Below are 19,561 nucleotides of genomic sequence, written 5' to 3' on the forward strand. Positions count from 1 at the left end.
TAGGTAGTCCCGGCACTGGAAAGGCAGTGCCAGGTAGGTAGTCCCGGCACTGGAAAGTCAGTGCCAGGTAGGTAGTCCCGGCACTGGAAAGGCAGAGACAACAGGCGTTCCTGAGGAAGCTGGCTTTCTAGACAAGTCCAGCTAACCCAAGTTAGCAAACTCTGGGTTCAGTTGAGAGATCTTGCCTTAGTGAATAAGAAATCCAGAAATTACTACTGATGTCGGCCTTAGGGCCTCCACATACACACACAGGTGTGCCTAAACACGTGAAGACAAAAAACAGTTGGGTTGCTCGGGCATGGTGGTACCTGCCTGTCATCCCAGCACTTGGGAGAGTGCTGAGGCAAGAGGATTGCTGTGAGTTCAAGGCCGTATGGTCCACATAATGAGTTCCAGCGTGCCCTGGGTACGTAATGAGACCCTGTCTCAAAGAGACCAGCAGACAGAAGAATAAGTAGTAGAGGACTTAGGGCTGAGGTCCTGAGCTCTGAGCCCGCACCTGTGTCTGTGGCCCTGCAGGTTTGGAGCAGTGGCCTGCGGTGTTGCCATGGAGCTGTATGTATTCGGAGGCGTCAGAAGTCGAGAGGACATCCAGGGCAGTGAGATGGTCACCTGCAAGTCTGAGTTCTATCACGACGAGTTTAAGAGGTAAGCAGTGTTGAGGCTTCCGCCCGGGTTCTCTCCCTCTGTGAATTGGGCAGTCTTGAGGCCCTCATATCTGTCCTTGCCCTCGGTGCTTTCAGAGATGTGTCTCAGCTTTGATTTCTAGTGACTTCTCTGAATTCTCTGTTTAGGGAGTATGTCCAGTATGTACTAGATATTTTTTCAGTGACTTCAGAAGTTGAGGAGTGCCTTAGTTGCTTTTTCTCTTGCAGCGATAAGACATGATGACCAAGGCAGCTTATAAAAGAGTACATTTAATTGGGCTTACAGTTTCAGAGGACTAGCATTCATGGTGGGGAAAAAGGGCATGGCAGCAGCAACAGTTGAGCGCTCACATCTTGATCTGAAAATTGGAAGCAGAGAGACAGCAGTGGAAATGGCCAGAGCCTTTTTTTTTTTTTTTTTTTTTTTTTTTTTTTTAGACAGAGTTTTTGGTTCCTGTCCTGGAACTAGCTCTTGCTCTGTAGACCAGGCTGGCCTCGAGCTCACAGAGATCCACCTGCCTCTGCCTCCCAAGTACTGGGATTAAAGACGTGTGCCACCATGTCCAGCTTAAGGAAAGCATTTTCTAAAATGCCCGCCAGGCCATGGCATGTTTCTGTGGTAGGTGCTGTCTCTTCCTCTCACACACTTTCCCCTCATAAGCACGAGGCAGTGTTCTCACTGCAATGACTGGTTCAGATCCCCACAGAAGGTCATGGCTGATCTTACGTGCCTCGGTCATGTTCATGTTACCAGAGCGGGGAGCCATAAGATAAATGTTATCTCATTTCCTGCCTTTGAGATTGGGAGAAAAATGGGCAGTTACCAGGCGTTAGACACGCATATAAATGTCGCCCAGTCTGCCACGCGCTTTCCCTCCAGGATATTTTCAGAGATGCTTGTGCTTCCCGTTACTCGTAGTAGACTGCCAGGGGAATTTACTAGACAGAAAATGAAGCCATTTAGACGGTATTTGCTCTGTGGGGGTGGGCAGAGGGTATCAGCGGCTTGCTACATTTCTTTGATACGCTACTGTGGGGGCTGGCTGCTGCAGTAGGAAATACTGTATTAATCTCTCCCCCAGATGAGTGTAAGACAGTCTGTCCCGCTTGATTAACAGGCAGTAGCAGCATGTTTGGCTTTGGATAAACACTGACACAACCCTCTCTTCATGACGACTGACTCAGTGCGTAGTCACTGTGAGCTGCAACTTGTCTGCAGTCGCTTGCTGACGTTCCTTCTTCATTTTGTCTGCTGCCTTGGGTGGAACTCAAATCTGGCTGTAAAGCTTCCCGGCTGTCCCGGGGCATGCTGCGTTCTAGAACCCTGGCGTTCCTGCCAGTCACCCGCAGCATCTTCATTGTTGGTAAACTTGACGACCTGCTCTTAGTACGAACTGCGGCCCTATGAGTAGAACCAGTGCTCCTTTTTTCCATTTGTCTTCTCTTCCTTCCTTCCTTTTTTTCCTTTTTCTTTTTTATCTTCTTTCTTGAAGGTCTCACTCTGTAGCCCTGACTAACGTGGAACTCTGTATAATCCAGGCTTGCCTTAAACTCACGGAGATCTGTCTGCCTCTGCCTCCATACCTGGCTTTAAATTTATTTTTTATTATTTATGTATGTGTGTATGCATATGCACGCACTCAGGAAGGTCAAAAGAGGGTGTGAGATTCCCCAGGAGCTGGAGTTATGAGCACCAGATGTGGGTGCTGGGAACTGAACCCAGGTCTTCAGAAAGAGCAGTCAGCACTTCTGACCACTATCCGCCTCCCCAGCCCCGTGCCTGTATTTAGAAGGGGGTGGGGGAGAAGTGGGTCAGCTAGGAAAGCACTCGCTGCTCAAACATGTGGATCTCGTTCTATCCCCAGCACCCACATGAAAGCCAGGCCTGACATCGTCCTACACATATGTGCACGTGCACCGTCACATACGAATACATCCACATCCACACAAGAAATAAATAAAACCCTTTGTCTCAATTAGGGTTTCTATTGCTGTGAAGAGACACCATGACCACAGCAACTCTTAGAAAGAAAACATTTAATTGAGGGGGCTCACTTATAGTTCAGAGGTTCAGTCCCTTATCAGAGTGGGACACAGTGCTGGAGCTGAGAGGCCTACATCTTGCAGGCAGTGGGAAGTGTCTGAGACACTGGGCATGACTTGAGCATATATGAGACCTCAGAGCCCGCTTCCAGAGTGACACACTCCCTCCAACAAAGCCATACCCCCTAATAGTGCCACCCCCTTTGGGGGAGCCATTTACTTTCAAACTACCGACCTTTCATCCTAAAATATTTTTTTTCACCAGGCCATGGTGGCACACGCCTTTAACCCGAGCACTCGGGAGGCAGAGGCAGTAGGATCTCTGTGAGTTTGAAGCCAACCTGGTCTAAAGAGTGAGTTCCAGGACAGCCAGGGCTGTTACGCGGAGAAACCGTGTCTCGTGGAGGGAAAATTTTTTCAAATAAAATACATATATCTCCAGCCTGTGTTCCCAGGCTCCCAGTGTTAGTTTATAAACAGAAAGCAGCTGCTAAGACCTCTTGTCAGTGACGTGCAGGACGTTTGCACATTTGTGAAACACTGAGCATGAGCAACACCAGATGCTGCACGGCCTCTGCCGGGCTCCTCTGTTCCTCTCTGAGGCCATGTCACATGTAACGACACCAGATACTGGGAGGTGAGCATGCAGCAGACCTGGAACCCGAGCAGCTCAGACTTCTGGCTGCAGGGCTCTCCCATGCACCCACCCTACTGGCCTGACTCTGTTCCCATAAATCCTGGCAGAAAAATAGCGCCCAGCCGTGGGGCAGCATTCCCGGGTAGCTCTCCTCGCAGCCGTGGGGCAGCATTCCCGGGTAGCTCTCCTCGCAGCCGTGGGAGCTGCTGCCAGATGTGTGGTCTCTGTCAGCATGGAGACCATTCCAATAGTAGGAGTCTCTTGTCTTTCCTGTCTTTGTTCCCTATTTTTAGGTTAAAGCTTTCCTGGGAAAATGCCATATCTTACTGTTTTCTGTGGTTTCTGAATTTAAATAAATAAATAAATAAGGCCACAAGTTACTCCTGAGTCATGGTAACGACACATGACACCCAGAGAGCAGGGCCCTGTGGTATTTCTCTCTGTGCCCTCTTCCCAGTTGTGCCCACACTCTGACAGGATCCTCCCAGTTCTCTCACTCTCAGGCCGCTGCCACATTTTACCTTTCACCTTGACAGGGGGTGTGACCCACCTTCTCCCCTCAGAGCAGTGTGTGCAGGCATTCCCCCTTCCCAGGCTTCTGTGAGGGGAAGCAGGCACTGCTGTCCTCTGAGTGCCCCGTCCTGAGGCTGAGGCCTCTCTTGTGGCGTCTTCCTTTCCCGAGTCCTGTCTTTTCACCTCTGCCTGAGTTTCCGGCCTTGATACATGGTCCTTGTGTTAACTTTGAAGTTGTGTTGCCAATGCCACCCTTTCATCTTTGAGTGTACAATAGAAAAGGGATGCTTGACACCTGGGCAGAGGCTGGTGACCCTTGGACAGGGGGTCATGTGGCAGGAAGGACTAACTCAATCCCTGGATTTCTTCTGCCCTCCAAAGACAAGAAACCCACTGTATCCAAGAGGAACTGGTAGAAAAAAAATACAGGCGTGTGAAACCTGTCCTCCATCAATTCTCTTAGAAAAGGTAGAAAAGGCTGGGCATGGTGGAATACACTGTAATCTTAGTACCCAGAAGGCTGAAACAGGAGAAGTTTTAGTTCAAGCTAACATAGATACATACTGCAAACTTAGGAGGGAGAGTGGGGGAGGAAAATGTGTGCAGTGTCCCCAGCTGTGCTGGGTGACTGGGCTGGTCGCCATGGCTGTCCAGATGTGGTGTGTCTTCCCATCCCATCCTTGCTCTGCAGCTGCGAGCTAGCCGGTGTTTCCTCTTCATCCTGTTTGCACAGCTCAACAGAGAAGTATTTCTGTCTTGGTCTTAGAAGGCAGGGCCAGCAGTTAACCTGCGCAGTGTGGTCTCAGGGCTGACTCAGGAAAAGCACGCTGCCTGCCCTTGCTGAGCGCGTCCTTTCATTCACGCCTCATGGTTGGGAAGAAGGGAGCGCTGCAGCTCACTCAGTAAGACTTGTGGGGTAGCAAGTAGGGAGCGAACCCTGCTCTTTTGTTTGTTTCTTTGTTTTGTTTTTGTTTTTCCCAGACAGGGCTTCCCAGTAGCTATGGAGCCAGTTCTGGAACTCACTCTGTAGACCAGGCTGGCCTCGAACTCACAGAGATCTGCCTGTCTCTGCCTCCCGAGTGCTGAGACCACTGCCTGGCGTGCACCCTGCTCTTGACCTCATCACTTTCAGTCATGGTTCAGCCTGGAGGCAGAAACCACACTGTAATCCAAACAGAGAAAATACAATAATGTCTATAATTATTGACCAGCAATGACAAGGGATGAGAAGGACTCTGAGAACAGCAGGCATTGGGCTGGGATATGGCTCAGTAGGTAGATGCTTAACATTTGTGAGGCCAAAGTCCATATTTTTTTTAATATTTATTTATTATGTATACAGTGTTCTGTCTGTCTGTTTGCCAGAAGCGGGCACCAGATCTCATTACAGATGGCTATGTGACACCATGTTGTTGCTGGAAATTGAACTCAGAACCTCTGGAAGAGCAGTCAGTGCTCTTAACTTCTGAGCCATCTCTCCAGCCCCAAGATTTATTTATTGTGTATACAGTATTCTGCCTGTAAGCATGCCTTCAGGCCAGAAGAGGGCACCAGATGTTATTACAGATGGTTGTGAGCCACCATGTGGTTGCTGGGAATTGAACTCAGGACCTTTAGAAGAGCAGGCAGTGCTCTTAACCACTGAGCCATCTCTCCAGCCCAAAGTCCATATTCTTAGCCCCAGCAAACCAAGTGATCATAGACTGGCTCAGAAGAGAGCATGATGGAGCCCTGGGGCCCATCCTTTGTACCCCATAACTCAGCCTGTTATCCAGAACTCAGGAGGTGGAAGGATGAGAAGTTAAGGTCATCCTTGGCAGCTTAGCACGTTAGAGACCAGCCGGGGCCCTGTCTCAGAGGACAGGAAAGGAAGAGGGAAGGTGAGACAGGAGAGGGGCAGGGATGTGTGGTGATGGCTTAGCTTTATTTTATAATCTTGGGTAAATAGTCCTGTTTCCTTGTTTCTTGGAATTCAAAATAAGGAAGCTGTTTCCTAACAGCCAGGGAAGAGTTCATTGAAGTCGAAGTGAGATGTTCCTATGGTGGTTTGACTTCAGAGTTCACTCGCTTGCTACACAGGCTCCTTCGCTGCTGTGCAGAGCGGAGAGGCCAAAGTGTCCACTGAAGTGCATGTGCCATCCTCGACAGTGAGGCCTCAGGGCTGCTTAGGCGGTGGCTATGATTTGGCATGCCTGTAAGCTATTAGTGGGAAATGGGCCACGGTTTCCTGAGTGAACGTTAATGCATGGCAAAGCCTCGATTTTATCTATCTCATAGGAAGGTCAGAGAGCAACCTTTGCAGGAGTTGATTCTTCAATGTGGATCCCAAGGATCAAACTAAGGCAACAGGCTGAGCAGCAAACACCTTTACTAACTGAACCATATCTGTTTGCAGTAATTTTTATATGTATTTCTGTTTATGAGTGTTTTGCCTGTATTATATGTATACCATGTGTGTGCCTGTGGCGGTCAGCAGAGGGCATCAGATTCCCTAGAAATGGAATTTCAGATGGCTGTGAGCCGCCATGTGGGTGCTGGAAACTGAATTGAATCCTCTGTAAAAAAACAACAAATGCTCTAAACCCCCGAGCCATCTCTCCAGCCCTTGCAGCCATTTTAGGCCTCTAGAAAAGTCTCATAAAGTCAGGGTATTCTCATAAGTCATACGTTTGCCTTCTAATGCTAGTGTCCCCATTGATCAGAACCCTAGTGTCAAAGCTATGCAGGGCTAGCCTAAAGTACAGACTGCCAGCAAAGTCACCTGCTCTCTGCCAACATGTCCCTTGCCTCAGTTCAACCTGGATTGCAGTTGCCAACAGGTGCTGTGTTTCCTTGCTGCCCCTTAGCCTGTGATAGCCCCTGTCTTTCCTGACTTTGACACTTGAAGTTTAGTCAGGTTTTTTTTTCCTAGAAAGCCTTTTTTAAAAGGGCTTATCTTATTTTTATTTGTGTGTGTGTTCTCTAAAATGAGCAAATTTTTGCAAAAGAAGGTGCATAAAAGTACCCAGTAAATGTGTGTCAAAATCCCCAGCACAGTTAGACTTAAGGGAATTCTTGTTGTTATAGTGGCTCAGTCTTCAAAGGACTGAGGGCACCAAGACCCAGTGAGCATGAACAGCTGGGATTCCCACGCCTCGCTAACGAGAAGACAGAGCAGCATTGTATTTTGAGTAAGAGGGATATTTTCTCATCACATGCCACATGCCCTTTCTGCAGAATCCAGCCATTCTGGAAGCCCACCAAAAACCAGAACCAAACAAGGCTCAGGCTCACCTAACGTCCCTGATGGTTGTCGTTACAGCAGCCCAAGCCAGAAGGCATCCAGATGAGTGCTAGCAAGTGTGCTGGCACTTTAACACTAAGCATATCCCTGGGCTGGAGAGATGCTCAGTGATGAAGACCACTTGCTGCTTTTGCAAAGGGCTGGGGTTCAATTCCCAGCACCCACATCAGAGGGGCTCACGGTTGCCTGTAACTGCAATTCCAGGGGGTTTGGCTTTGTCCTCTGCCCTCCGTGGGCACTTCAGTCATGTGTATGCACATACCTACACACAGACATACACACACAATTAAAAATTTAAAAGGGGGGAAGCAATAGTATGTGAGTAAGCCACACATGAATGAGTCCGGGAGCTGTGGTGCTGGGCAGAGGCAGTCCTACTCTGTGGCAGTCACTGTCAGAGCGAAGCCTTTGTTGTCTGTCTCGACAGTCACCACAGCCATGGTTCTTGCAAGTGGAGTGGGGGTCAAGAGTGGCAGTGCACAGTGTGCTGGTGTCTTGCCAAGTTGCACTGTCTCCATTTGTTCTTTTGATTTCTTGAGTTGTGTCTGTTGGCCTTGCTTCCAGGTGGATATATCTTAACGATCAGAACCTATGCATTCCTGCCAGTTCATCCTTTGTGTATGGCGCTGTCCCCATAGGAGCCAGTATTTATGTTATCGGAGACCTTGACACAGGTGAGAAAGCTGCGGGGGTTTCTCGGGAGCTGCTTCCAGGGGCTCGGGTGCACCAGCTCAGCTCTGCCCCCTCTCTGGGTCTAGGTACCAACTATGACTACGTGCGTGAGTTTAAGAGAAGCACAGGCACCTGGCACCACACGAAGCCACTCCTGCCGTCCGACCTTCGGCGCACAGGCTGCGCAGCTTTGCGCATCGCCAACTGCAAGCTCTTCCGTCTGCAGCTGCAGCAAGGCTTGTTCCGCATCCGGGTCCATTCCCCTTGAAGAGGAAGAGGAGCCAAAAGCGAGGTCCTGCCCCAAGCGCATCACGTGGCTGGTCGTCAGCAAGCGCAGAGAAGCAGCTCCATCTTGCTGTGTGCTGGGCATCAGTATGGTTACTCTTCGGTGGTTTTTTTAATGCTTAGAAACTTGGGCTTCTGCTCTTGTTTGGAGACCATGTAACTTGAAAAACTACCTGGGAGGAATCAGTTCCTCCAGCCCGATGCGTTCGTAAACCGTGGATGCTAGTGAATGTCAAAAGGAGGGAGTGGGGGGTTGGTGTCATGTGAAATATCAGAGTTAAAGCCCTAAGGTGCGTATTCCCAGAAGGGAACTCTTACCTAACTGACTGTGTCCCAGTGTATGTGGCTGAGGTAGACAAACAACAGAACCCATATATGCAAGCCAACATCCCCAGCACACAAGGCTGTCCTTGTATGGTGTGGAGGGGTAGATGCCTAACCATACTCAGTAAACTGAGGTTTGTGCCAGTTATTTCCCATTTATTACTAGTCCTCTGTCTTAAGATTCTTTAAGAACTATATTCTGATGAACTGAGACTGAGATAAAACTCCTCTCTGACAACAATCTGTCTTTCAGTTGCCCAAAGAGCTCAAGTCCGCAGCCCCGTATGAGCTTAAAGGAATCGCTCGCTATAAAAGACCCTATGTTCTGAGAGAGTTCTGGGGGCGCTGTGAGCTTGGGAGGGAGTGTGTACCATTCTTTCTACCTGGAAAAGCAAACTCCAGGCTGGTAGCACAGAGGAGACTTCAGAGTCGAGCAAATGACAGAGGTCTGCTGCAACTAAAAAACAAACACTAAAAACACAAGAAAGCTGTCCAGGTGATGTCCATAGGAATCAAACCTTCTTCTACCCTGTCGGAAAGCACACGAAGTCCTGTTTACTGCTGCTTAGACATTACAAACTTATCTTCGAACGCAGGTGTGTTTGGAATCTCGTCTTTGTAACAGGCTGCCCCCAAAGCCGTTCTCTGGTAGTTTTAGATGATTTTCACTCCCAGTAATGTTTGGCTGGTAGAATAAACTACCTCAACTTAATTTCATTCTGTTCCCGTTAGTGCCCTCTTCCTTTTTCCCTCCTTCCCCATCACTCATTGCCACTTCCGCCCTCCTTCCCATTTCCCATTAGTAAAAACAAACCAATCTTTAGTTGGTGGAATTTATCTCGTAAGATACTGTTTTCCATTCAAATTATGCCCCCTTGGTGTGAAGTCAGGGACTGGAGTGCACTCCATTACTTGATAGTGTGAGTTGTATGCAATATCAAACTTCTAGTCAACTTGATACAGAGTTCCTCGTTTCTAATTGTTTTCTACAAGTTTCTTTCTTGACTAGAAGAGGCAACATTGTATCTTAGTGATTGCTAAATGTATAAGTACATCCTTTGGTTATAAATTGGAGAACAGGAATTTCTTCTAGAAACTTCCTACTTTGAGATGTTTATATGCAATTGAATTGCATATGAAACATTTATCCTCTTTTCCCCCGCCTGTGGACCTGAAAAGGCATGGCTTCTCTGCAGGGATTTTCCTATACCTGTCTCGAGTGATTGGCATTATAAAAAGTTGGGGAGAAGAACCGGAGGGTGGGTGTAAAAAGGGCTGGGCTTGGCTTCCTAACTCAGCTGTGGCCAGAAGCAACTTGGCAAGAGAAGGTCTAAGTTTTTATCCTTTGCTCTAGGCCGGATGTGCCACACATCCATGCCATCCCATCCAGTCACATTTATTGTCAGTCAGTGGATTATGTTGCATATCAGCCATGTTGCTTTCCATCGGGGAAGCCACAGCAGAAAGACCACCTCTGCTCTTCCTGAGATGGGGGCTTCACAGCAGAGAAATTGCCAGAAGGGCGAGTTGACTTTGGTGAAATACCTGCACAGGACAGAGCCATGGCCTGCCAGAGCAGAGAGAAACCGGCGCAGGACAGCTGTGGTAACTGCTCTGTTTTGGTTTTTATTTGTTGTGTTGTTGTTGTTTGTTTGTTTGTTTGTTTAAACTCCTGAAGTTTAAAATTCTCAGTGTGCTTCAGGCCTCTCCAAGGAGACAGTTCCTTGTTTAGAGTCATGGGTCCAATAGTGATGTCACTAGTGCCTGTTGACTTGGTCAGTTCACTTAAAAAAACAAACAAACAAACGGGTTTTCACTTCAGTTCATTGACACTATGGCTGCAGAAATTAATGTTTTATAAAATAAATTTGCAACTTAATATGGGATGCAATAACAAAAGCTGCTAAGTGCCAAACTGTTATTTTTAGGTGTGTGTGTGTGTGTGTGTGTGTGTGTGTGTGTGAGAGAGAGAGAGAGAGAGAGAGAGAGAGAGAGAGAGAGAGAGACTGAGACTGACTATCCTGTTGAAAAGTGGGGCTGTATTTAATTTTACTATGATGTTTCAAAGTCAACCATACCTCTTGGTAACCACTCTCTCTTAGAGTCGAGCAGTAGCTTGTAGCCCCTGTCGTGCAGGTTGTGTTTCACTGCTGCACCTGTGTCTTGGTCAGGTCTGCATGAGTGGTCCTTCCTGTCTTGGTAAGGCACTTTGACCGGGTAGATGTTACATTTGGCAACGGAGGCTAGATCTTAAAATCTGAAACACAAACATCTTGGGGGAAGTGCAATTTCTTTTCACTGGAAGGTCTTAGGCTACAGTTGTGTAATCAAGACACCCTCCTAGGCTAGAGTCTAAAGTATGTTTGTTTATTTCTCTAACATATCTAAACATAGATTTTTTTTTCAAAGATTTAAGTGCTTAATTTAAAATGAAGTGTTTTTTATGTGAAGAGTGTTTATGTTCTGTGCGATGAGAAAGCATGAGAGATGAGCGAATGTGCGTGCATGCTGTGCCATGTGACTTGACACGTCTGTCTGTATATGTTTACTTTTGAATCGTAGTCACGAGCTATCTCTGCTACCGTCTCCTGGTGCTTCAGATAAACCTTGAGTCTACACGGCTGTGTCAAACACGCGCCGTGTGTAAATGCAGAATCTTTGTGGACAGTAGTCAATTTTACTAGCTTTGCCTCTTTTCCTTAGCAGGAGCAAAAACATGGATTTACCTGCTAGCAGTTGATCCTAGGAAGGGCTGGTCTAAGGGGCCGAGTGTGCTATGTGGTTGCTCTGAGGAGTCATGGCTCTGGTTGGGCTTTCCAACCAAAAGCCTGCTGGGGCTGTGTCTGAGTCTTGTTTGTGCTGAAGCGAGTGTTCTGTTACATCTCACAGCTACTGAGGCTACTCTGATCTCCAGTGGCTTGACAGTGTCACCATACCCTTTATAAGTGGGGAGAGGCCACCCCTCAGAGGTGTCTCGGAAACACGGTCTCTTCACGGAAGTGGTGAAAGTAGGGCTGTCCTTGCCATGGTGCCTCAGATTCTCACAGGATGCCAGTCAGGTATCTAGGGAAACAGCTGGCTCTCCTTGAGGGCTCTACTTGGTAACTCCTCTGCAGTGCCCTGTGCCAGGGGTCTCAGAAATTCTCTCTTATAGTGGGGAGGCTTTCCTAGTTACACGGTCCTCCTGTGGTCGGATGCTCTGGGAAGGGGTGAGGTGACTTTTACCATGTGCACTTAGAGGCTTCAGAACTACCTGAGAAATGCCCACCGGAAGGGTAGAGCAATGCTTCCTTCTTGCTGTAACTTCCCCTTAGCCAAGAGAGCACCTAGAAAGCCAGGGATTGAAGAGGCGTGACAGTGCCTGCCCTGGGTCACCCACCAAATACAGAGGGCCTCCCTAGAATTGTGCTTGCGTTTCGGGGAACCTTACAAAGGAGGCAGAGGGGACACAGCCCTCCCTCTCTGTCTTATAAATTCACTGGAGCTTGAGCAAGAACCTTGTCTGTGTGAGTTGGTCCGGGGTTTGCAAGTAGGCATCGAGTCACAGTATTCTGGCCTTCAATGAGATGCTTTTCCCTAAGCAGAGAACGCGCTCTTCAATTCTTCTGGGCTTTAAGTGAGAAGCTGTGTACATAGGTGGGCTGGCCTCAGAAATCCCAAGTGCCTCGTGTACTACTCGCACGTGCCTGCGTCCCCAGGTGCTTCCGCAGGACGCTGCACCTGTGCCCAGCCGCCTCATAATGCTCATCACATGAATGTCAGGTTGATTGGCTGCATCTGACATGGGCTTAAAATCTTCTCCATGTCTAAGGTGGGTAGGGGCGCTCTCCCCTTCCTACAGTGAACATTCAAGTGTGCGCAGAAGCCAGGCCCTGGGTTTACCAAGGGTAATCCAGCCAACTCAGCAAGAGCTTGAGCTTCCTCGGCATGCAGGTGTTTCTATTCCCAAAATAGACATCATTTGTAGTATGGGCTCAGCCCCCAGACCAACATTCTGGCTGGAGAAACCGGAAAACCTTTTCCTCTCCCTGTCAGTTGGCTGTTGAAAGTCTCTCACTTTCCTGAGTGTCTTCTGGAAGCAAGGCCCAGTTTATTCATAAAGACTAAAGCTAACATTTTATTGATTGTCCCCACTCAGTCGGGGAGGGAGGGACTGATTTGGCAAGCCCAGGGGTCTTTCTGCCTTCTGAGTAATCCCTCAAGGCTCTTTCTGGCTCATTTTGATGCTCACATACAGCTCTGGGGTAGGGAAGAGTGAGTCCATTGACTCAGACGGTGGGTGTCTCACTCTCGCTGCCAGTGAGGTCTGGCTGGAGTTGAAGAGCAGGCGCTTCCACATATTCTGTGGTGAGCGGCTCTGCCTCCTGCCTGGTGAACTCCCTTAGACCCTGGTGCTGAATTTCTTCAAGCTGCTCCAGGGAAGTCTCCGTAGCTTACTTTTTGGCATTTCCTGTTGAATTGGATGGGAATACTTGCAGTCATTCCCATTCTTTGTGTTTCTGGGGAAAAACAACCCTCGTGTCCGCTACCTCATGGTGTGGCATTGGATTTGTTCTGTAACAAGCGCCTGGAAGCAAGCAGCGAGCAGCCTTGAGAAGGTCAGTCCTCTCAGGCGGACTTTCCATTATTCGTACTTTTTAAAACAGGCACTTTAAACCTGGAGGAGCGGGAATTCTTCTGGGGCTTCTGCGAGGCAAAGACTTGAAACTCAACTTGAACTTGAAAGAGTCATTTAAAGGCGATGTTTTCTCGTGGTAGAACAGTGGCAGAGTCGCGCAGCAGCTCTGCGGTGTTTCTGTCCTTGTTAGGATCAGAGGAGAGCGTGTCTGCGATATGACACGGTGTTGTTTGGAACATAGATGCTTGAGGCGGCTGTGATGTTTCTTGCAAGGTGCTGCCGATTCCTGGGAATTCCTCCTTTTGCTGGCCCCTCCCCTACACTCTCTTCTTCCTTCAGTCCTGGGAGCACCAGATGTCAGAATGAAACAGATGTTTTCCAGGTTCACGAGCAAGCCTGACCCAACTACCTTGAATCACCTTTACTTAAGAGCATGACTCATCTGTCACACTCGTAGGGGACTCTCCTGTGCTTCACCCCGCACGTCCCTTCTCCACACCCAGTAACAGGCTCTCACTGACCCAGCCTCTGGTCTCTCCTGGTCCCCAGGTGAGAATGACATCACCGAGGGAGCTCAGCAATTGGAGACAGTCTTCTAGGAGTTCGTTCTTATAGGAATGGCCACTTCTCAGGTCACAGTTGGACCTGGCCTGCTACATAGGAGACCTGGGTAATCAACAGAGGCCAACCCTCTTTTCAGCTTTCTGTTCCCCTCGGAGTACTGCACTCTCTTGAGTGTTCCCCTCAGAGCTCTATCCCTGGCTTCCAGCCCTCCCCTCAGAGCCTGATACATTTTAAAACTGCATGCAACTGTAGTGCCCTAAGACTTTAATCCCAGCACTCAGGAGGCAGAGGCAGGCAGATCTCGGTGAGTCTGAGGCCAGCCTGGTCTACAGAGTGAGTTCCAGGACAGCCAGGACTACACAGAGAAACCCTATCCCAAAAGTCAAAAAACCAACAACAATAAAACACCTCATGCAATCAGATGATTGAATGTATATTCTGGTGCTTTCAGAGTTGGCCCAGAGACTGTAAACGGCAAAACTTCTCCTCAGGTGGCTGCATATGGCAGTGTCTGTGCCCAGGTGAGCAACAGGAGCCCATGATTTAAGAAAGCAAATCCTCCCTTCCTGCTTAGGCCCCAGGTCTGTGGTTTTGGTTATTCCTAGGGATTTACCTGGGACTTGAACAGGCCCAGTAGTCAAGAGCACAGGAGTTGGAGAATCTGGGGTTGAAGACTTTCGCCACCTATGTTCTGGTCTCTAGGCTTAGCTCAGTTTGCCTTTGGAGAGAGGGCGTTGACCTCCCTGGGTGGTAAAGAAAGGTCGCCTGTGGAGCCTGGATGGTGATTACCCATAAGTTGTGGTGGCTGTCATTGCTCCATCATCATCTGTCCACACAGAGTGCTGTGAGACCCCAGGCCAGTAGGGGACTGCTTGGAGCTGAACATCGGGGCCTCCTGCCAGTGCTCACCCCAGTGTTTGCCACCACATAGATACCAGCAAATGTCTGCTTATGCTTACAAAATGTGTTTCCTTCTGGCCACATGCCACCTCTCACCTTCAGCGCTAATGGTTATATTCAGGATAACCACGGATATCAGAAACACCCAGTACATGTGCTTACAGTGTTTGAGAATTGTGGTCAAGCCAGGTGTGTTGGTGATACCTTTAGTGCCAGCACTTGGGAGGCAGAGGCAGGCAGATCGCCGTGAATCTGAGAACAGCCTGATCTACATAACAAGCGCCAGAACAGTTAGGACTACACAGAAAAATCCTGTCTCAAAAAATAAATAAATAAATAAATAAATAAATAAATAAATAAATAAATCGATGGTCAGTTACCCTCTTGAGAGCTGGCCTAATCGAGTCCTCTAAGATCCCTTAAAATCCTTTACTAAGGTGGAATTTTGCTTTTCACCAGAATATCAAATTTATCATCTAGATTGACCAAACAAACCGGGTATTTTCTACATCTCTGACTGAGGTCACAAACCTAAGCTTCTGCTTCTTTAACTTGGATGTCATGTGTGGAAACTGCTCTCCTGTGTCCGTGGTGAAGCCTCCAGCCTGGAGGATGTAGGCAAGCATGCAATGTGGGGTACAGCAGTCTGGGACCACCAAGCCACTTGGCAGTGACCAGGCTATGGCCTGATGCTGGGCTTACAAAGGAGGTGTGCACCCTCCAGAACATTCAGGCCAGTAGGCAGAATTACAGAATCTCATCACCTTGCTTATTAATTTAATTTATTTTTTTTCTTGAGTGTTTTGAGACAAGGTCTTAAGCCTCCTGCCTCCGCCTCCCAATGCTAGGTTTGCTCTTCTGTCGTCTTTAGACCCATGAGGTAGAACAGCTTTGGGGTAGCAGGGTACCCTCTGCAGTACCAACTGATGGCTTCTGTGTACTCTACCAGGGCCCTCTGTGGGCAGGACAGTCGGTGCGATGCTCTGCCTGGCACTCAGAGCTCCTGCAGGCCAGGGCTTCTGGAGGCTGTTTATTTAGTAAAAAGGGAGTCCTTCAGACGGCCGTGTGAAACAGCCTTGTGTCCTTCCCCTCTATTCATCACTTTGGTCCCTTAACTGTGGCCATCGGCCACCACACCATGGCAGTCCCTTCACCAGGGTGCTCATGGCCCAACTTTCCATAATGCTCTTTTATTTCCAGAGATTTCTTTAAGCCATGATGTCCACCAGAACCATGATTTTTGGTTGACACACATTTTGTTTTAAGCTCTTTGCTGCCTACTCTGCCTTAAGCCGGTGAATGACAGTCATGCCTCCCAAGTTGGGCTGGCTGCCCGGGAAGGTGCTTGGTGAACCCAGCCAACTTTCCCTGGGAGCCGGCATGGCTCTCCGTTACCTCTTGTAAAGCATTTCTAGGGGCCCCATTCTCATGTTCCTATTCTGTCTCCCCTCTGGTGAAAGCCTGCCATAGGACCCTCAGCCATTCACCTAGAAATGGGAACCCTGTGGTCATAAGGGAGCAGCCCCCAGCTCCCCTCCCCATCTTCGGTGGGCTGGGCTGTCTTATTGGCCCCTGATGGCCACCTAGATGCCGGAAGGAGTCTGAGAAAGGGTCCTTCCCACAGCCTGAGCAGTACCCTCTAGCAGTCTGAGGACTTCTGTCTAGGAGGAGGACGCTGGTTCTCTTTACCAGAGCGCTGTCGTCACACTCTCCTGCCCTTCCAGACCTCCCACGCTTGTCCCCACCTGGCTTTCTAGTCTCTTGAATTGTGTCACAAAGAAGAAAGGAAAAGGGGGCTAGCAAGGTGGCTCCACAGGGAAGGCCTGATGACCTGAGTTTCATTCCCAGGACCCGTGTGGTAGAGAGAGAGAGAGCTGATGCCCACAAGTTGTCTTCTGCCCTCCCCCACACTTACACATACATATTAATAAGGAAATATATAAGAAAAATTAGAAAAAGGAAAAGGAAATAGAGCTGTAACTCACGCTGCTCCCTGGACCACGGAGCATGGGGTCAGCAGCCTAGCCAGAAGGCGTGCCTTCTCGGTCCCTGACCATACCTTTGTGCTGGCACTTTCCTCCTGCCAGCCAGTCCCAGCAGCTTCCTGGGCCAGAACCCAGCATAGCCCCAACCCATCTCAAGCCTCAAGCACCTGGAGATGAATAGGAGCCTTCCACACCTGCCCTGAGGTCACCAAGGGCTCTCTCTGAGTCAGGGGCCAGCACTGGGCCACACACACTACCTCAGCATCTAGACTCAGTCACAGCATCGTGTGGTCCCAGATTGTCCATCGAGATGTACTCAGAGCCTGGATGGCCTCTCAGAGGCTGTCTGACACCTCCGTCTGCACTTGGCCCTGAAAACTGCTCTGGGATTCCTTCCTGCATCCTGTGGCATGCTCCCAAGAGCAGGCCAGGCTTCCTTCTCCTCCTGTCTTGTTTAACTCTGACTTGAATATCCCAAGCGGTGAATAGAGTCCAAAGTGGGTATGGCAACAAGTTTGCACTAAGAAAGGGACCGCTTTTTCATGTTCTCATCACAAAGGTATTTGCTTCAAAAGAAACTCAAGAAAATGTGCGTGTAATGTTGAGGGCCAGGGTGATGAGGATTATGGTGGTCATGAATTGTAACTTAGAGTAGCATCCTGTACTTGATAGTTAGGCTTTGTTAAAAAAAAAAAAAAAAGCCAGGTGGTGGTGCACACCTTTAATCCTAGCACTTGGGAGGAAGAGGCAGGCGGATTTCTGAGTTCGAGGCCAGGCTGGTCTACAGAGCGAGTCCCAGGACAACTAGGACTGTTACACAGAGAAACCCTGTCTTGAAAAATAAATAATGAAAAAAAAATTTGAAAGACAACAATAATAAACAGTGGAAACTGGTACCCAGGGGGAAGTGTCATCAGATTTTAAAAGCACCAAAGCATTCTGTCTGTCATGCAGCACCTGCTTCTAGATGGCACCTTAGGGTCCAGCTTCATCATGGAGAGGGCATCTAAAGCCCATGGGCTGAAGAACCTTATGTTGGGAACTGTACCAGTGGCCTTCCGTGGAAAAGAATAGAAAAGAAGCCAGGAGTGGCACACGCCTATAATCCCAGCACTCAGGAGACAGAGGCAGGCAGATCTCTGTGAGTTTGAGGCCAGCCTGGTCTACAGAGTGAGTTCCAGGCCAGCCAGGACTACGCAGAGAAAACCTGCTCAAAAAACAAACAAAGCTAATAAATAAATAGAAAAGAAAGCACAAACTGTATAGCAAAGCTTGCTTAGTTCAGTAGTCAGTGGCTTTTTCTGTCCATGGGGTCTTTCCATTTTGAACCCACTCAGAACCCAGCTGCTGTCTTCCCTCTCCCCTAACCTCATGTTAACAGTGGCATGGCGATACATGGTGGTACTTGCTTTGACCTCGTTGTCCCGTCTTTAAATTGTGACAGCCGTAAACAAAGACTGTGGCTGTCGAGGAAGTGCTGAACATACTTCACAGTGGGTCCCATAGTTCTTGCCCTACAGGCCCAAGGCCCCCACCCCCAGCCCAAAGAGCAGTGGTCTCAACCTTCCTAACCCTGTGACCCCTTAATCCGGTTCCTCATGTTGTGGTAACCCCCAACTGTAAAATTACTTCACTGACTTCATTGCTTCTTCATGACTATGATTTCTCTGCCGTTGTGAATCAGAATGTGATTGATGTGCAACCCCCAGACGGATCAAGACCCAGGTTGAGGACTGCTGCCATGGAGATTGCCAGGCATTCACTCCTCGTCAGTACCCAGGCTGCAGACACAGCCCGGGCAGACCTCATTCCTCAATGATGGGGCATTTGTTTCTATATGTGAATAAGGCCTGCCCACAACACACAGTGAACATGGCAGTTTGTAGGTGTTCCGTCACTGAGTGTCTTCTGCCAGGACAGAAAACTATCAAGGAAACCCCACTAAAAAGAGTAATTGAGTTAGATAAGACATTCTGTCTCCAGGCTCGGGAACAGCCTTCCTGGGGCCCCACTTCAGCAGAGTGGCCTGCTGTGTACTCCCTAGCCCTGTCAGTATTGCGTGGAGCACTGGAGTGCAGTGGTCACTCCTGTGGTCACCCTTGCCAAGAGCGGGTTCCCAGCTGGTTTGTTCTCTGACGCTTTTCCTGCCATAAGAACAACCCCATAAAGACCATAGACTGCCAGGTCTCAAAAATCCCATCCCCAAATCCATCCTGCCAAAGCAAGCCTATCTCATTGACATCGCTGTGTTTTCTTGGCATGGTACTCATAGAACGGCTTTTCATTTAAATCCTGCAGCTTTAACTATCCGGTGAAGTTCCCAGGAAGACCACGCTCAGGTCAGGCTGAACTGAGTGTGGTAAAGCTGAGTGCTCACCATACAATGCTCCCACTGAGAATGGGGCATTTGCAATGGACGCACACAAACGCAACGCGCGTCACTCTCTGAAAAAATGTAAAATATTTGAGGGGCCAGAAAGTTGCACCTTACAGAACTGTCCAGATTTGGTAGGAGAGTAGAAAACTTTTGAACTTCCTTGCAATGTCCCTGTTCGATGCCTTGTGGGCCAAATGTATCTGTTCCGTGGAGTGACTGATTTTCTATTGCTTTGCTGGTGTCTGTAGCAAAGTCAGAAGTCTTTTTTTTTTTTTTAATTTGTAACCTTTCTTACAAAGTTACTTTATGGTTTACAAGCAACACTGATGCAGAAGGATGTGGTAACTTTCTTAAATTACGTAGCAGCACTTTGTTTACGGGGTGTGGATATTGTCGGTAACCATGGGGTTGGGTCCCTCATCCTCAGGACTCGACCTGTGTCCTGGGGAAATATTGCCATTGTGCTGTTCTCTTGTACCAAGGATCAGTGAAAGTGTTTTATCTTTTTTACGTAGTTTGTATTGACTGGGTTTTATAATGGTAAGAAAACAGAACGTTGTATTTTGAGCTTGAAATTTGTGTATGGTCAAGTAGTTCTGTTTTATGTATTGGAAGTTCGTTTACAACTTGAACTATTTTCTAGAAGAGTGCTGAACAAAATGAATTGTCTTCAAGCTGTTTCATTAACCTAATAAAATAATTTGATGGGGAAG

The 19,561-nt window shown here is 48.5% G+C and overlaps 1 protein-coding gene across 1 annotated transcript in view; it reads left to right on the plus strand.

Moving 5' to 3' along the window:
* Positions 1 to 13,867, plus strand: part of Gan (gigaxonin) — a 53,820-nt gene extending 39,953 nt beyond the window's left edge. The window contains exons 9-11 of the mRNA XM_005345734.3: positions 520 to 648; positions 7,688 to 7,797; positions 7,882 to 13,867. Coding sequence (XP_005345791.1) covers positions 520 to 648; positions 7,688 to 7,797; positions 7,882 to 8,063 — 421 coding nt within the window. The 3' untranslated portion in view covers positions 8,064 to 13,867. The remainder of the gene's footprint in view (positions 1 to 519; positions 649 to 7,687; positions 7,798 to 7,881) is intronic.
* Positions 13,868 to 19,561: the final 5,694 nt, after the last annotated feature.

The sequence above is a fragment of the Microtus ochrogaster genome, chromosome 4, assembly GCF_000317375.1.
Source record: "Microtus ochrogaster isolate Prairie Vole_2 chromosome 4, MicOch1.0, whole genome shotgun sequence".
Taxonomy (NCBI): Eukaryota; Metazoa; Chordata; class Mammalia; order Rodentia; family Cricetidae; genus Microtus; species Microtus ochrogaster.